At 43.6% G+C, this 16,443-nt stretch overlaps 1 protein-coding gene across 3 annotated transcripts in view; it reads left to right on the top strand.

Annotated features, from left to right (window-relative positions):
* The window catches only part of LOC139387899 (syntaxin-binding protein 1-like), a 47,999-nt gene that overhangs the window by 19,311 nt on the left and 12,245 nt on the right, over positions 1-16,443 (top strand). For 2 of the 3 annotated variants that reach the window (XM_071134248.1, XM_071134247.1), the window contains exons 2-15: positions 1,439-1,488; positions 4,868-4,949; positions 5,821-5,897; positions 6,256-6,334; positions 6,799-6,902; positions 9,896-10,044; positions 11,184-11,268; positions 11,602-11,732; positions 12,397-12,504; positions 12,773-12,836; positions 12,949-13,014; positions 13,094-13,174; positions 15,176-15,314; positions 15,952-16,061. In XM_071134248.1, coding sequence (XP_070990349.1) covers positions 1,439-1,488; positions 4,868-4,949; positions 5,821-5,897; positions 6,256-6,334; positions 6,799-6,902; positions 9,896-10,044; positions 11,184-11,268; positions 11,602-11,732; positions 12,397-12,504; positions 12,773-12,836; positions 12,949-13,014; positions 13,094-13,174; positions 15,176-15,314; positions 15,952-16,061 — 1,325 coding nt within the window. The remainder of the gene's footprint in view (positions 1-1,438; positions 1,489-4,867; positions 4,950-5,820; positions 5,898-6,255; positions 6,335-6,798; positions 6,903-9,895; positions 10,045-11,183; positions 11,269-11,601; positions 11,733-12,396; positions 12,505-12,772; positions 12,837-12,948; positions 13,015-13,093; positions 13,175-15,175; positions 15,315-15,951; positions 16,062-16,443) is intronic. The other variant, XM_071134250.1, reaches the window with a different exon arrangement.

Raw genomic sequence — 16,443 nt, 5'->3', positions numbered from 1 at the left:
TTTTATAATGGCGACTGAGCAAATTGAGGAGGCTGCTTGATGTAACCCTAGATTGCAAGCTGATATGGTCAAAACATATTGATTCAAAATGGGGAGAGGTCTGTCTGTGATAAAGCGCTGCTCTGCTTTCTTGACATCACAATTGACCAAACAAGTCCTACAGGCCCTAGTTTTATCAGACCTGGACTACTTCCCAGTTATATGGTCAAGTGCTGCAAAGAGGGACATAGACAATTTACAGTTGCCCCAGAACAGAGCAGCACGTCTGGCCCTTAAATGTACACAGAGGGCTTATATCAACAACATGCATATCAATCTCTCTTGGTTGAAAGTAGAGGAAAGATTGACTGCATCACTACTGGTCTTTGTGAGAGGTATTGGCTCGTCAAATGTACTGAATTGTCTGTTCAGTCGGTTAACACACAGCTCAGACACTCATACATACCCCACAAGACACGCCGCCAGAAGTCTCTTCACAGCTCCCAAGTCCAGAACAGAGGTTAGGAAACGCACAGTACTAAATAGAGCCATGAATACATGGACCTCTCTTCCACATTAGGTATCTCAAGCTAGCAGTAACATCTGGTTTTAAAAAAAACGGGTGAAACAACACCTCACAACGCGGACTGTGAAGAGACACACACACACACACACACACACACTATTCTTAGCAATGTAATATAGTATTGTAATGTAATAATGGAGCAATGTAAATGTGTATAATGCCCAATGTTTTGTATGATGTAATGTTTTATCTCTGTTTAAACCACAGGTAGAGTAGCTGCTGCCTTGGTAACAGCTAATGGAGATCTTAATAAAATACTAAATGTACTACGAGGGGTTGGATGACTTTGCTTTGATGAAAATGAATCCTTCCGATGGACTAGAATCACATATTCAGCACAACAGCAATTATACATGACAGCTATGAGGCAGGCTGTCAACAGCAGAGCAATGCTGTCCAATGGAAGCATATTTTAGTGTCAGTGTGCTTTGTGGTTGATAGAAGCATATTTTAGTGTCAGTGTGCTTTGTGGTTGATAGAAGCATATTTTAGTGTCAGTGTGCTTTGTGGTTGATCTGGAAGTGAATACTTGTGTAGATCCTCCATAGCGGAATAACTCTTCTTTAGCCTTGTTCCCAGAGGCATAATTATACGTGTGAGAGTCCTCATTTGTGTCCTGTGCTCCACTGTCACTCATCACTATATGGAAACTCTGATAAACTCTGAAAGTCTGATACCTGTCAATGAATCAAATCAGAGAAAATGACTGTATACTATGTGAGAGGTTTTGACATTGAAAAGGACTCAAAGAAACTCAAAGAAAAGGACTCAAAGCAAATCATATCAACTGACAATGGAAGGTTGCACACGGTGAAGGAGCACGTGAAGTAAAGAATGTTCTGACCCGTTCGTCTTCTCTCTTCTCCTTCACAGAGATTATGAATGATGTCATCAAGAAGGTGAAGAAGAAGGGAGAATGGAAGGTGAGAGTCCAATTAGTATTTGTCTTTGTTATACTGCAGTTTAACCTTTTTTTTTTTACATTTTATTCTGTTCATCACGATTTTTCAGGCTTTGTTGACCCGAAAACACTTGACAGAGTTCATTCCCACGATGGAAAGATAAAAGTGAAATTGTTCAGTGAAACATAGACCCTTTGGTCTAATTGTGACCATTTCGTTGTGTATTCTCGTAAGTATTACATGTAGTTTTTATTTGGTGTCACCCGGCTGTTGTTACATTGTATCGTTAGTTGAGCAACACACATCACCAGCAAAGAGGAAACATTGTATGATTTCACCTCACCTGTGAGAGTGAAGAGGATACATTGTATGATTTCACCTCACCTGCCAATTACAACTGTTGACGTAGTTAGTTATTGAACACAGTCATGAAAGTGTCCTTAACAGGCACAAAAACAGCATGAATAGCTCACAGTGTAGCAAGCCTGGCTCCTGGTAATTTTCACCGTTTGTGGCAACTTCGAATCCCAGGTGAGATATAGTTTTTTTCCTTTGAAGTGTAGAATTACATTTATTGTGATTAGTGTGTTGCGAAGGGAAGTGCACCAAGATTACAAATATGTCACCCACCACCTGGATTCGGTCCTACAGTATGTAGCAACATTTGAAATGGTGTTTTTTACATTGGATAAAAGTAGAGACTCCGAGCTAGAAAATGGCCCATGAATGTTTTGGTACATGTACTGGAGTGCTCTTCCTTGTCTACATCCATTCAGTGTGGTTCACATCCTCTCAAGCCATAGCCCCACCCATCTCTTTAAGGATTCACATGTGAGGCCATGTTCTAAACATAGTGAATAAGGTAGTGTAGTAAACAACCAAAGCTTTCAAGACTTAAAGTGGTGAAAGTAGTAGCAAAAAGTAGTAGTAAAAATAAACGTTATCTAGTCCTTGACCTGTATCCTAATCTGACTTTGTTGCAGGTCATGTTGTTCTTCACATTACTGTCTCTGGTAAACACATACTATACGTTTATTGGTCACATGCACAGGATACAGGATGTGTGAACGGTACAGTGAAATGGTTACTTGCATAATGGAGTATTTTGTTTAGACATGTAGCTAGCTAAACAATGAACCTTTATCCCAATGAATCTGCAGGTAGCTAAAGCTAACCAACTAGGTTCAATGTTAGCTAGCTAGCTAACATTAGGTTATAACTAGCAATGCAAATGGCTTTCTGAGATATAAAAAATTAACATTACAACACGGATCATTCACATAACGTTAGCTAGCGAGCCAGCCAGCTAATGTTAGCTAGCTAACAGTATGCTTTTGTAACGGTTTTCTTTCGGTGAAGGAGAGTCAGACCAAAATGCGGCGTGGCTATTGCGATCCATGTTTAATGAAAACAAAGTAAACACGAATCAAATGCAAAATAATAAACGTAACACGAAAACCGAAACAGCCTCATACTGGTGCAAAGTAACACAGACAGGAACAAGGACAATCACCCACAAACACACAGTGAAACCCAGGCTACCTAAATATGGTTCCCAATCAGAGACAATGACTAACACCTGCCTCTGATTGAGAACCATATCAGGCCAGACATAGAAATAGACAAACAAGACATCCAACATAGAATGCCCACCCAGCTCACGTCCTGACCAACACTAAAACAAGGAAAACACACACGAACGATGGTCAGAACGTGACAGCTTTAATTTGCAATGAAAACAGCTGTCACCCTATGTCACAGATTCCACGGTTGCCCTTAGTTTAATATATAATCCGGAGACAGGTGTTTTATACAACAGCCTCCTGTGTTCTCTTTTCAACTCCCTCTGTATTTGGGAATCATCTCTCGGCTTCCAATGGGTGTTCAAGGGATTTCAAAACTCAGTCAACTTCTTCCGTGACAACAACACTGTTGATCACCATTTTTTTATGAGAACAGGGATGGGGAAGACTCTACAATGTCTGGTTCAATTAAAATGTTTTTACCTAAATCCGGGATTTCCTCATTCATCTGAGTCAGAGAGAGTCAACATGGCACGATCATCCTCCAGAAAGTAGTCCATGGCTATTAACTTCAGTGCTATTTACTTTAGCGCTATTAACTTTAGTGCAGCAATGCAACACTTTTTCAGTTCTTCATGATATCTTTCAAAAAAAGCTGAGGTAGAAAGGATTATCCACACATTCTGACCAGCTCATGTTATAGACAGAAGCATGCTACATGGCAGACCAATCCGAACTCGTCTCTCGGCCTTCCAGCCCATCCATTATCTCAGCCAATCATGGCTAGCGGGAAGGTTCCTGTATTTTTCCATGGCTAAAGCAACTAGACTCCTAATTTAACAATTTAATTTGTATTTAAAGATGGCATACAAGTTTGTTATTAAGGCACATGAAAGTTCACATGTTCCAGAAGTCATTTCTGTCAAAACATATTTTGATTAAAAAAAAAATATATATATATAAATAAAAAAACATTCACATGCCTCTCCTATGAAGTAGTGACATGCGACATACGCCTGGCTTCTTGAAACGGGATACATATATTTAATGAGGAGCTTCTTGGAGTCCCTTGGGTAGTGTAGTGCTGCCGGAGCGCACCAGAGCTCCACCACTTTTCAGAATGGTGCTCGTTTAATAAAGTTCAGATCAAAGCTGAATCAATGTCTCTCAATACATTTGAATGATTCATTAGTATTCGACACAGGCCTAACATACCGAATATAATATCATACTAAAAGGTTGCCGTTACACCAAAAACACCACTTAATTTCTTATTTAGGCGACACTCACATATACAACATTTGATATGCATTATTATAATCCTCCACTCACGTACGTGGATTCAGCATAGACGACCAGGAGTGAACTTTTTTCCTTTATATAAAAGCTTGATGCGAAGGCACCTTGAACCCATGATTACTCCGAACATTCACTGTCAGCCACCATAGTGGTATACTTAGTGGCTATTTGACAAGACCGTAAGGCTCTTCGACTTACACTACCGTTCAAAAGTTTGGGGTCACTTAGAAATGTCCTTGTTTTTGAAAGAAAAGCACTTTTTTTTTTGTCCATTTAAAATAACATCAAATTGATCAGAAATACAGTAGCCATTGTTAATGTTGTATAATGACTAGAAAAGGCCTTCTGGATAGCTACATTAAAAGTAGTCATATGGGCTATCTACATTTAATTTAAATCAATCTCTTTTTCTGGTGCTCCTCAGTACTGTTTGATGCTCCTGACGTTGTTAAGTTGGGTGCACTGCACCAGTGCTACCAATGAAACATTTGAATATGATTAGAGAGTCCTAACCTTGTTTTCCAAAACCTCTGTCTTACTCTCCCTGGTTTCTCATTGTTTTCTCTTCCTGGCCTCAGGCGCTGATTGTGGACCAGCTGAGCATGAGGATGCTGTCCTCCTGCTGCAAGATGACAGACATCATGTCAGAGGGCATCACCAGTAAGCACTCTGCTCGATTTAAACCTCATCAGCCTCTATTGTTATACTGCATGTGGGACCGGTGTCGATTGCCTCTGCGTTGTGTTTTGATTGGCTTACATACGACCAAAGGATCAGGGTTGGTGTAGGTCTTTTATTCTCTGATAATGATAGGAAAAACGTCCATGAACAAATGCCGTGCTGCCCCCTAATACGCCAAACTCCTCTCTTCCACATGGGTACAGTGAACAGGGCATATAACAATAAGCTCGTGAATGACATAATGTAAGACAAATGCAATTTACATTATGAAAGAGAAATGTACTGTATAGCCTACAGGCCTAGACTAGCCAACTTTCTCAATAACAGCCAGGCATTTACGTACAGTACATCACAGTAAACGAACAGTTTAAATATCGGCAACATAACTCGACAAACAAAAACACATGACATACCTGATAATGACAGGAAAACCTTCCATGAACAAAGACTTAGCTGCCCTAATACACCAAACTTCTCTGCAAAGTACAAATGAACATCCCAATATATTGGTGGGAGACCATTATAATGTAAGTGACCATATAAAGTCATTATAAGTGTTATATATGATTGATTATGATTTCATGGGGGGGGGGGGGGGGGGGTGCAGAAGGAGAGTGATGTGTGCAACATAAAAAAAGGACACTTACAACAACAAAAGGAATGTACACTAATATCAGGCATGGGAACTATTCAGGTATTGTGTAATTATACGTGAAATTCAACACTTGTTACATATGCACTGTAGCTACCATTTGGCTACCATGACTCAGCCATCAGCTAACATGATATAACCACCTCTCTCTCTCTCTCTCTCCCCCCCTTCCACCCCCCCCCCCCCCCCTCCCCCTAGTTGTGGAGGATATAAACAAGCGGCGAGAGCCTCTTCCCACCCTGGAGGCCATTTACCTGATTACCCCCACTGACAAGGTACACACACACACCATCATCTCCCTCTCACAGTCTATATTTAGAACACTATCTCTGGCAGCTTTTTGTTCTCACTGTACACAGAGACCATATGCCACCATTCTGTATAAGATGGTACCCAAACCCAGGGTTGTTGACTCAGCCTACGCAAACCACACAATACTCATGTGTGTCTGTGGACAGGATCTCTAGCTGACTGCACTCTACCTTCCTTCCTTCTACCAGTTTAACTCTCTACCTCTCCCATCCTTATTCAAACACGTACATTACATGCAGGCACACGCTGACAGACACTTGCTGACAGAAACGCACACACACACGACAGACGTCTTACACTCTTGTGTCCTTCTTTCTCCAGTCTGTGCAGACCCTAATTGGAGACTTCAAAGACCCCCATTCAGCCAAATACAAAGCAGCCCACGTCTTCTTCACTGACTGTGAGTAGCTCCCGGAGGAGCCTTTCCACTACACCTCAAGCGCTCTGCGGATTCACTACACAGCTCAATGGACATGAGTGCAACCTCAGCCATTCATTCTTGATGGAGAGGGCTGTGACGTTGGTCAAATTACTTCATGAAAGGAATAATGTGCAATGAAAGAAAACACTTTTTTTTTCACTGTTCATTTTATTACAAAACCAGAGTTGATCTAGACACCCAAAATAGAGCTCATCATTTTCAGCATCATCATCCTTTGAAACAAGGGTTCTTAATATACCAGCCCATGTTTTAATATGCTTTTATCCGAAGTGTCTTATGGTAGTGTGTGCATATATTTTCATACGTGTGGCCCCAGCAGGAATTAAACCCACAATCCTGATGTTGTAAGTGCAGTGCATGCTCTACCCAGTCAGCCACGCAGAACCACCACTCACACTCACATCAACCTCTCCCTGTTTCAGCCTGCCCAGACCCACTTTTCAACGAGGTAGTGAAGAGCCGTGCCTCCAAATCCATCAAGACCCTGACGGAGATCAACATCGCCTTCCTGCCCTACGAATCGCAGGTACCAAACGGAGGGAGAGAAACAGAAGGAGAGAGGCAGGGAAATATAGAGATGGAGGGAGATTGAGCGATCCATGAAGAGCCAGAGGGAAAGATCAAGAGATAGAGGGATCCTAGAATAGCCAGAGAGTTATGTACATATCAGTTTACTGCCACTATGCATATTGTCTTCTTCTAATGACCTGTTCTTTTATGCTGCTTATTATTATTGATATTGATTATTGTACGACAATGTTGAGGGAGCTAGCACATAAATATTTCACTGCACCTTTTATAGCTTTTGTAAACTGAGTATGTAACAAATACAATTTTGTTTGGTTTGATTTGAGATCGATTGAGATGGAGAACGGGAGGATGGAGAGAGAAATGTTCAAGTCCGGTTTCAGGTCCGGGCACTGGCTGGTCCACTCAAGGACATTCAGAGACTTGTCCCGAAGTCACTCCTGCGTTGTCTTGGCTGTGTGCTTACGGTCGTTGTGCTGTTGGAAGGTGAACCTTCGTACCAGTCTGAGGTTCTGAGCGTTCTGGATCAGGTTTTCATCAAGGAACTCTATGTACTTTGCTCCATTCATCTTTCCCTCAAACCTGACTAGTCTCCCAGTCCCTACCACTGAAAAACATCCCCATTGTATGATGATACCAACACCATGCTTCACCGTAGGGATGGTGTCAGGTTTCCTCCAGATGTGACGCTTCGCATTAAGGCCAAAAAGTTCAACCTTGGTTTCATCAGACCTAAGAATCTTGTTTCTCATGGTTTGAGAGTCCTTTAGGTGTCTTCTGGCAAACTCCAAGTGGGCTGATGAGTGGCTTCCGTCTGGCCACTCTACCATAAAGGCCTAATTAGTGGAGTGCTGCAGAGATGGGAGAACCTTCCAGAAGGACAACCATCTCCACAGAGGAACTCTGGAGCTCTCACAGTAACCATCTGGTTCTTGGTCACCTCCCTGACCAAGGCCCTTCTCCCCTGATTACTCAGTTTGGCCAGACGGACAGCTCTAGGAAGAGTTTTTGTAGTTCTAAACTTCTTCCATTTAAGAATGATGGAGGCCACTGTGTTCTTGGGGACCTTCAATGCTGCAGAAATGTTTTGTTACCCTTCCAGAGATCTGTGCCTCGACACAATCCTGTCTCTGAGCTCTACGGACAATTCCTTCAACCTCATGGCTTAGTTTTTGCGCTGACAGGCACTGTCAACTGTGGGAACTTATATATACAGGTGTGTGACTTTCCAAATCATGTCCAATCAATTTAATTTACCACAGGTGTACTCCAATTAAGTTGTGGAAACATCTCAAGGATGATCAGAAATAGGATGCACATTACCTACATTTCGAGTCTCATAGCAAAGAATATTTATGTAAATACGTTATTTTATATATATATATATATATATACACATTTGCAGACATTTCACTTTGTCATTATGGGGTATTGTGTGTAGATTGATGAGGACATTTTTTAATTTAATCCGTATTAGAATAAGGCTGTAACGTTACAAAATATGGGAAAAGTTAAGGGGTCTGACTACTTTCCGAATGCACTGTACATTACCAATAAATACGCCATAAAAACAAAACAAGGACACGACACACAGACACTAAAAGCAGTAGACGAGAGAGGAATGGCAGAGGAGATAGAGCGAATGTGAAATAGGCTGTGGGGAGCAGAGCACTACAGCAAAGACAAAAGGCAGGAAGGAAAGGCCACGGTCACGTCACTGTCCCATCATACACACATATAGGAAGGAAACACGTCACTGTCCCATCATACACACATATAGGATGGAAACACGTCACTGTCCCAACATACACACATATAGGATGGAAACACGTCACTGTCCCATCATACACACATATAGGATGGAAACACGTCACTGTCCCATCATACACACATATAGGATGGAAACACGTCACTGTCCCATCATACACACATATAGGAAGGAAACACGTCACTGTCCCATCATACACACATATAGGATGGAAACACGTCACTGTCCCATCATACACACATATAGGAAGGAAACACGTCACTGTCCCATCATACACACATATAGGAAGGAAACACGTCACTGTCCCATCATACACACATATAGGATGGAAACACGTCACTGTCCCATCATACACACATATAGGATGGAAACACGTCACTGTCCCATCATACACACATATAGGATGGAAACACGTCACTGTCCCATCATACACACATATAGGAAGGAAACACGTCACTGTCCCATCATACACACATATAGGATGGAAACACGTCACTGTCCCATCATACACACATATAGGAAGGAAACACGTCACTGTCCCATCATACACACATATAGGATGGAAACACGTCACTGTCCCATCATACACACATATAGGATGGAAACACGTCACTGTCCCATCATACACGCATATAGGATGGAAACACGTCACTGTCCCATCATACACACATATAGGAAGGAAACACGTCACTGTCCCATCATACACACATATAGGAAGGAAACACGTCACTGTCCCATCATACACACATACAGGAAGGAAAGGCCACGGTCATATCAAAATAATGAACCAAATATAGCTGTAATGTTATGCTAACATATTTGTTATGTATGCTGTACGATTACATTTTAACATTTTAGTAGACACTCTTATACAGAGCGACTTACAGTACATTTTCGTTCTGGTCCCCTGTGGGAATCGAACCCACAACCCTGGCATTGCAAACACCATGCACGACCAACTGAGCCACAAGGGTATGACGTACAGTTAAAGTATTACCGAACATATATACTGTGGGATCTCTCTCATAAAACTGGGTCCTCTCAAGGTTTCTTCCTGCTGTGTAGGGGGGATTTGATTTGCCGCTGTTAGCTCTGCTTACAAATAACATTTGATTGATGAAATGTGTGTGTGGTGTGTGTGTGTGTGTGTGTGTGTGTGTGTGTGTGTGTGTGTGTGTGTGTGTGTGTGTGTGTGTGTGTGTGTGTGTGGTGTGTGTGTGCAGGTATACTCTCTGGACAACCCGGATGCCTTCCAAAGTTTCTACAGCCCCCATAAGACCCAGCTGAAGAACCCAGTGATGGAGAGGCTGGCAGACCAGCTTGCCACCCTGTGTGCCACCCTGAAGGAGTACCCTGCTGTCAGATACCGAGGGTGAGACACAGGGGGCGCATCTCAGACAATGGGGACATTAGGAAAAGCAATATTACTGTGTCCCAAATGGCAGCCTATTCCCTATGTAAGAACTACTGGGAACGGGTCAGAAGTAGTATAGGGACTAGGTTACCATTTGGGAGGCAACCTCTCATTCAAATCAAATCAAATCAAATCAAATTTTATTTGTCACATACACATGGTTAGCAGATGTTAATGCGAGTGTAGCGAAATGCTTGTGCTTCTAGTTCCGACAATGCAGTAATAACAAGTAATCTAACTAACAATTCCAAAACTACTGTCTTGTAGGGGGATAAAGAATATGTACATAAGGATATATGAATGAGTGATGGTACAGAGCAGCATAGGCAAGATACAGTAGATGGTATCGGGTACAGTATGTACAAATGAGATGAGTATGTAAACAAAGTGGCATAGTATAGTATAAAGTGGCTAGTGATACATGTATTACATAAGGATACCGTCGATGATATAGAGTACAGTATATACGTATGCGTATGAGATGAATAATGTAGGGTAAGTAACATTTATATAAGGTAGCATTGTTTAAAGTGGCTAGTGATATATTTACATCATTTCCCATCAATTCCCATTATTAAAGTGGCTGGAGTTGAGTCAGTGTCAGTGTGTTGGCAGCAGCCACTCAGTGTTAGTGGTGGCTGTTTAACAGTCTGATGGCCTTGATGTTTGAGCACCTGTACTGACCTCGCCTTCTGGATGATAGCGGGGTGAACAGGCAGTGGCTCGGGTGGTTGATGTCCTTGATGATCTTTATGGCCTTCCTGTGACATCGGGTGGTGTAGGTGGGATGCGTTGTGCAGACCTCACTACCCTCTGGAAGCCTTACGGTGCAGTTGCCATATACAGCCCGCCAGGATGCTCTCGATTGTGCATCTGTAGAAGTTTGTGAGTGCTTTTGGTGACAAGCCGAATAGCCTCCTGAGGTTGAACGATGCTTCTGTGTGAGTGGACCATTCAGTTTGTCTGTGATGTGTATGCCGAGGAACTTAAAACTTGCTCATTGACAGGGGGTCAGGGCTAATATGTTCAGTGAATGGGATAGAAACATATTGTTAAATTCCATCCACTCTTTCTCTCTCTCTCTCTCTCTCGCTCAGGGAGTACAAAGACAATGCCACCCTGGCCCAGCTGTTGCAGGACAAACTGGACGCCTACAAGGCAGATGACCCCACCATGGGGGAGGTGAGGGAGGGATGGAACAAGGGAAGGATGAGGGAGCGAGTGTTTATTAGATTAGAGGTAGAAGGAAATGTTTTAGCAGTGAACATATGAGAACATAGAAGAAATGAACCTGACATGTACTGTTACCGTGTGCTACTTTAATAAACAACCAGCAAGCTACAAAAGATCCCACCTCACTGTAGCACTTTGCAATTGGCTTTCAATGGAAGGGTGTTAAATGTATTATTATTTATATTACTGTATACATATTTGATGTAGGAGCTATCAGGACACAGAGTAAATCTGCACCTCTCTCCTCTACCCCTCTATCTCTCCATCCTTCTCTCTCTGCAGGGTCCCGATAAGGCTCGTTCTCAGCTGATCATCCTGGACAGGGCTTTTGACCCCGTCTCCCCCGTACTGCATGAGCTCACCTTCCAGGCCATGGGCTACGACCTGCTGCCCATTGAAAACGACGTCTACAGGTACGTCTGGGTGTGTGTGTGTGTGTGTGTGTGTGTGTGTGTGTGTGTGTGTGTGCGTGTGCGTGTGCGTGTGCGTGCGTGCGTGCGTGCGCGTGTTCGCCTATGTGTATGTGTGTCTCGGCATTCACATCCCTCCCTTCAGCAGTCTCCAAGGAAAGAGACAGCAGCTAGCTAGGCCTCAGCCTAAGGTGTAGGTGTAACTACTGTAAATAGAAGAAAATAATCAGTTCATGGAGGGCAGCTGTAGCGCCCACAGAATCTTTCACTACAAGGTAATCATCTGTGGTGTTTTAGATCGCTAGAGACTTCGATACCTTTTCCACACACACTTACATTCAGGGCTCAGGCGTCTGTGCCAGGTTCGAAGAATGGCTTTGCAATTTAGCCTAGATTTTGTTTGGTCTTGTGTTGAAATACTTGGCTGTGAGTTTCTATATAGTGTAGTGTAGAAAAGTAACACAATGTTGTTGCTGGCTGCTGATGTTGATTACAGTAAATATATGAGTGCTTTTGCCTGTGTGGACCCAATTTATCTTTGCCTCTCCCCCTGTCTCCATCTAGCTTCCTGTCTCCGTCTAGCTTCCTGTCTCTGTCTATCTACCTGGCTAATTATTTCCCCCTGTCTATCTGTCTGACTGTCCATTCATGTGTCTGTCTGTATCAGATATGATTCCCCTGGGATGGGAGACACTTCTCAGAAGGAGGTCCTGCTGCACGAGGACGATGACCTGTGGGTGGGGCTCAGACACAAACATATCGCTGAGGTGTCCACGTAAGTCACACACCCGTTTCTCTCTCTCTCTCTCTCTCTCTCTCTCTCTCGCTCTCTCTCTCTCTCGTCCTCTCTCTCTCTCTCTCGTCCTCTCTCTCGTCCTCTCTCTCTCCTCTCTCTCGTCCTCTCTCTCGTCCTCTCTCTCGTCCTCTCTCTCTCGTCCATATCACTGCCACTGTTTGAAAAAATAAAGCCATAACAAAGTCGAGCTCTCCTACCTACTAGTTCTCTTCTGCTATCTCTATCTATCTTCTCTAACTGCCATCAGGGAGGTGACACGCCAACTGAAGGACTTCTCTGCTAGCAAGAGGATGAACACTGCTGGAGAGAAGGTACGGAGCGAGGGATGCTTTCAGAAAGCCTCCCCGTCTGGTAATACTCTTTGTCGGTGCGTTCCTACGGCTGAGTGGAGAGAGAACGTGACCGTGTTGTGTGTTCCAACAGACCACCATGAGGGACCTCTCTCAGATGCTGAAGAAGATGCCCCAGTACCAGAAGGAGCTGAGCAAGGTTAGTGTGTGTGTCTGTGTGTGTGTCTGTATGTGCACATGACGTGTGTGTACTGACCCTGTCTCACTGTGTGTCTCAGTACTCCACTCACCTGCAGCTGGCTGAGGACTGCATGAAGCACTACCAGGGCACAGTGGACAAGTTGTGTCGGGTGGAGCAGGTAAAGGACAGGAAGGGATGGAGGGGAGATGAGGGATGGAAGTGATGGCAGGGAAGAGGTGGGAGGGGATGGAGAGAAGAGGCTCATTCTAGGACACTATAGCCCAATGCGTCGCTGTTTGATAGATAGATTGGGGGTACGACCCTGCGATAGACTAGCGTCCTGTCCAAGGGATGTATTTGTACATCAAGCTGCCTCACGCTGCAGAAACACACTATTGGGAACGGGAAAGGGGATATCTAGCCAGTTGCACAACTGAATGCATTCAATCGAAATTTGCCTTCCGCGTTTTTCCCAACCCGTCTACCATTCCAACTCCCAAACTTACTTACTTACTTGTACAGTATAGGGCACTACACTGCATTCTGAAAGTATTCAGACCCCTTTAATTTTTCAACATTTTTGTTACATTACTGCCGTCTTCTAAAATTGATTATAGTTTCCTCATTAATCTACACATAATACCCTATAATGAAGAAGCAAAAACAGGTTTTTAGACATTTTTGCTAATGTATTAAAAATAAGAAACTGAAATACAAAAGTATTCAGACCCTTTACTCTGTACATTGTTGAAGCACCTTTGGCAGCGATTACAGCCTCAGGTCTTCTTAGGCATGACACAACAAGCTTGGCACACCTGTATTTGGGGAGTTTCTCTCATTCTTCTCTGCAAATCCGCTCAAACTCTGTCAGGTTGGATGGGGAGCGTCGATACACAGCTATTTTCAGATCTCTCCAGAGATGTTCGATCGGGTTCAAGTCCGGGCTCTGGCTGGGCCACTCAAGGATATTCAGAGACTTGTCCCAAAGCCACTACTGTGTTGTCTTGGCTGTGTGCTTAGGGTTGTTGTCCTGTTGGAAGGTGAACCTTCACCCCAGTCTGAGGTCCTGAGCGCTCTGGAGCAGGTTTTCATCAAGGATCTCTCTGTACATTGCTCCATTCATCTTTCCCTCGATCCTGACTAGTCTTCCAATTCCTGCAGCTGAAAAACATCCTCACAGCATGATGCTGCCACCACCATGCTTCACTATAGGGATGGTGCCAGGTTTCCTCCAGACGTGATGCTTGGCATTCAGGCCAAAGAGTTCAATCTTGGTTTTATCAGACCAGAGAATCTTGTTTCTCATGGTCGGAGAGTCTTTAGGTGCCTCTTGGCAAACTCCAAGTGGGCTGTCTTGTGCCTTTTACTGAGGAGTGGCTTCCGTCTGGCCACTCTACCATAAAGACCTGATTGGTGGAGTGCTGCAGAGATGGTTTTCCTTCTGGAAGGTTCTCCCATCTCCACAGAGAAACTCTGGAGCTCTGTCAGAGTGACCATCGGGTTCTTGGTCATCTTCCTGACCAAGGCCCTTCTCCCCTAATTGCTCAGTTTGGCCAGGCAGCCAGCTCTAGGAAGAGACTTGGTGGTTCCAATCTTCTTCCATTTAAGAATGATGGGGGAGACTTTTCTTGGGGACCTTCAATGCTGCAGACATTTTTTGAGACCCTTCCCCAGATCTGTGCCTGGACACAATACTGTCTCGGAGCTCTACGGACAATTCCTTTGACCTCATGGCCTGTTTTTTCTCTTTCATGTACTGTCAACTGTGGGTCCTTATATAGACAGGTGTGTGCTTTTCCAAATCATGTCCAATCAATCGAATTTACCTCAGGTGGACTCCAAGTTGTAGAAACATCTCGAAGGTGATCAATGGAAACAGGATGGAGCTGAGCTCAATTTTGAGTCTCATAGAAAAAGGTCTGAATACTTATGTAAATAAGGTATTTCCGTTTTTATTTGTAATGTCTAAACGAAAAATGTCTAAACCTGTTTTCTTTGTCATTATGGGGTATTGTGTGTAGATTGATGAGGAAAAAATGTAACATTTTAGAATAAGGCTGTAACGTAACAAAAACGTGGAAAAGGTCAAGGGGTCTGAGTACTTTCTGAATGCACTGTATATAAGGAATGGGTTGCTATTTGGGATGTATCTCTAATCTCCTGTCTGTGTGGCATGTAGGACTTGGCCATGGGTACAGACGCTGAAGGGGAGAAGATCAAGGACCCCATGAGGGCCATCGTGCCCATCCTGCTGGACGCCAACGTTACAACCCACGACAAGATCCGCATCATCCTCCTCTACATCTTCCTCAAGAATGGTGAAACTGAAAGATGCTCAACTTTTAACCCTAACATTTACCCTAGCTTCATATCCACATCCCAGTTCAACCCTAACCTAAAACACAACCTTAATCCTAATGCTAGCTTCATGTCCACATCCCAGTTCAACCCTAACCTAAACCACAACCTTAATCCTAATGCTAGCTTCATATCCACATCCCAGTTTAACCCTAACCTAAACCACAACCTTAATCCTAATGCTAGCTTCATATCCACATCCCAATTCAACCCTAACCACAACCCTAACGCTAGCTTCATGTACCCATCCTGCCTCAACCATAACTAACCCTGGCTTCATAACCACATCTTGGTTCAACCCTAACCCTAACCTCAAACACAAACCTAACTCTAAGAGCTGATCTAGGATAAGTTTTTCCTGTTTATTTCTAAAGACCATTTTTTTCCCTTTACATATTGCAAGCTGTGCAAAATGGAAGTAGTTGCGTAGCAATATGCAAATGTATGCAGAGACACAATTTGTAACTCATCCAACTACGCAGTATCACCATTTTGTGTAGCTAATTGCTTTCTTGCATTGTGCAAGTACGTAGTGTATAAATTAGTCTTAAAGTTAACCTATAAGAGCTTAACAACCTGTGGTGTGCTGTTGGGTAGGCATCACAGAGGAGAACCTGAACAAGCTCATCCAGCATGCCCAGATCCCTCCCGAGGACAGTGAGATCATCACCAACATGGCCCACCTGGGTGTGCCCATCATCACAGACGTGAGTCAGCACTCCTACTTCCTGTTGTTGGCCACTTCGTGTCTGGCCAGCCTCCTCTTCTGTCCCTCCTGCAGCTGCAGTCAAGGACACAGATGCACCGCCACCTTTTCAACACCTGTTACAAACTCTTTTTTTCTCCTTCATGCCCATACTCTCTCTCTCTCTCTCTCTCTCTCTCTCTCTTTCTCTCGCGCTCTGTCACCAGCTCTCCTGCCCATTTTCTCTCTCTCTCGCGCTCTCTCGCTCTGTCACCAGCTCTCCTGCCCATTTTCTCTCTCTCTCTCGCTCTCTCGCTCTGTCACCAGCTCTCCTGCCCATTTTCTCTTTCTTTCTTTCTTTCTTTCTTTCTTTCTCTCTCGCTCTCTCTCTGTCCCTCGTTGTC

This window comes from Oncorhynchus clarkii, chromosome 29 (assembly GCF_045791955.1).
Source record: "Oncorhynchus clarkii lewisi isolate Uvic-CL-2024 chromosome 29, UVic_Ocla_1.0, whole genome shotgun sequence".
Lineage (NCBI taxonomy): Eukaryota > Metazoa > Chordata > Actinopteri > Salmoniformes > Salmonidae > Oncorhynchus > Oncorhynchus clarkii.
Note: the sequence above shows the minus strand (reverse complement) of the source record. Positions and strands in the feature narration are given on the sequence as shown.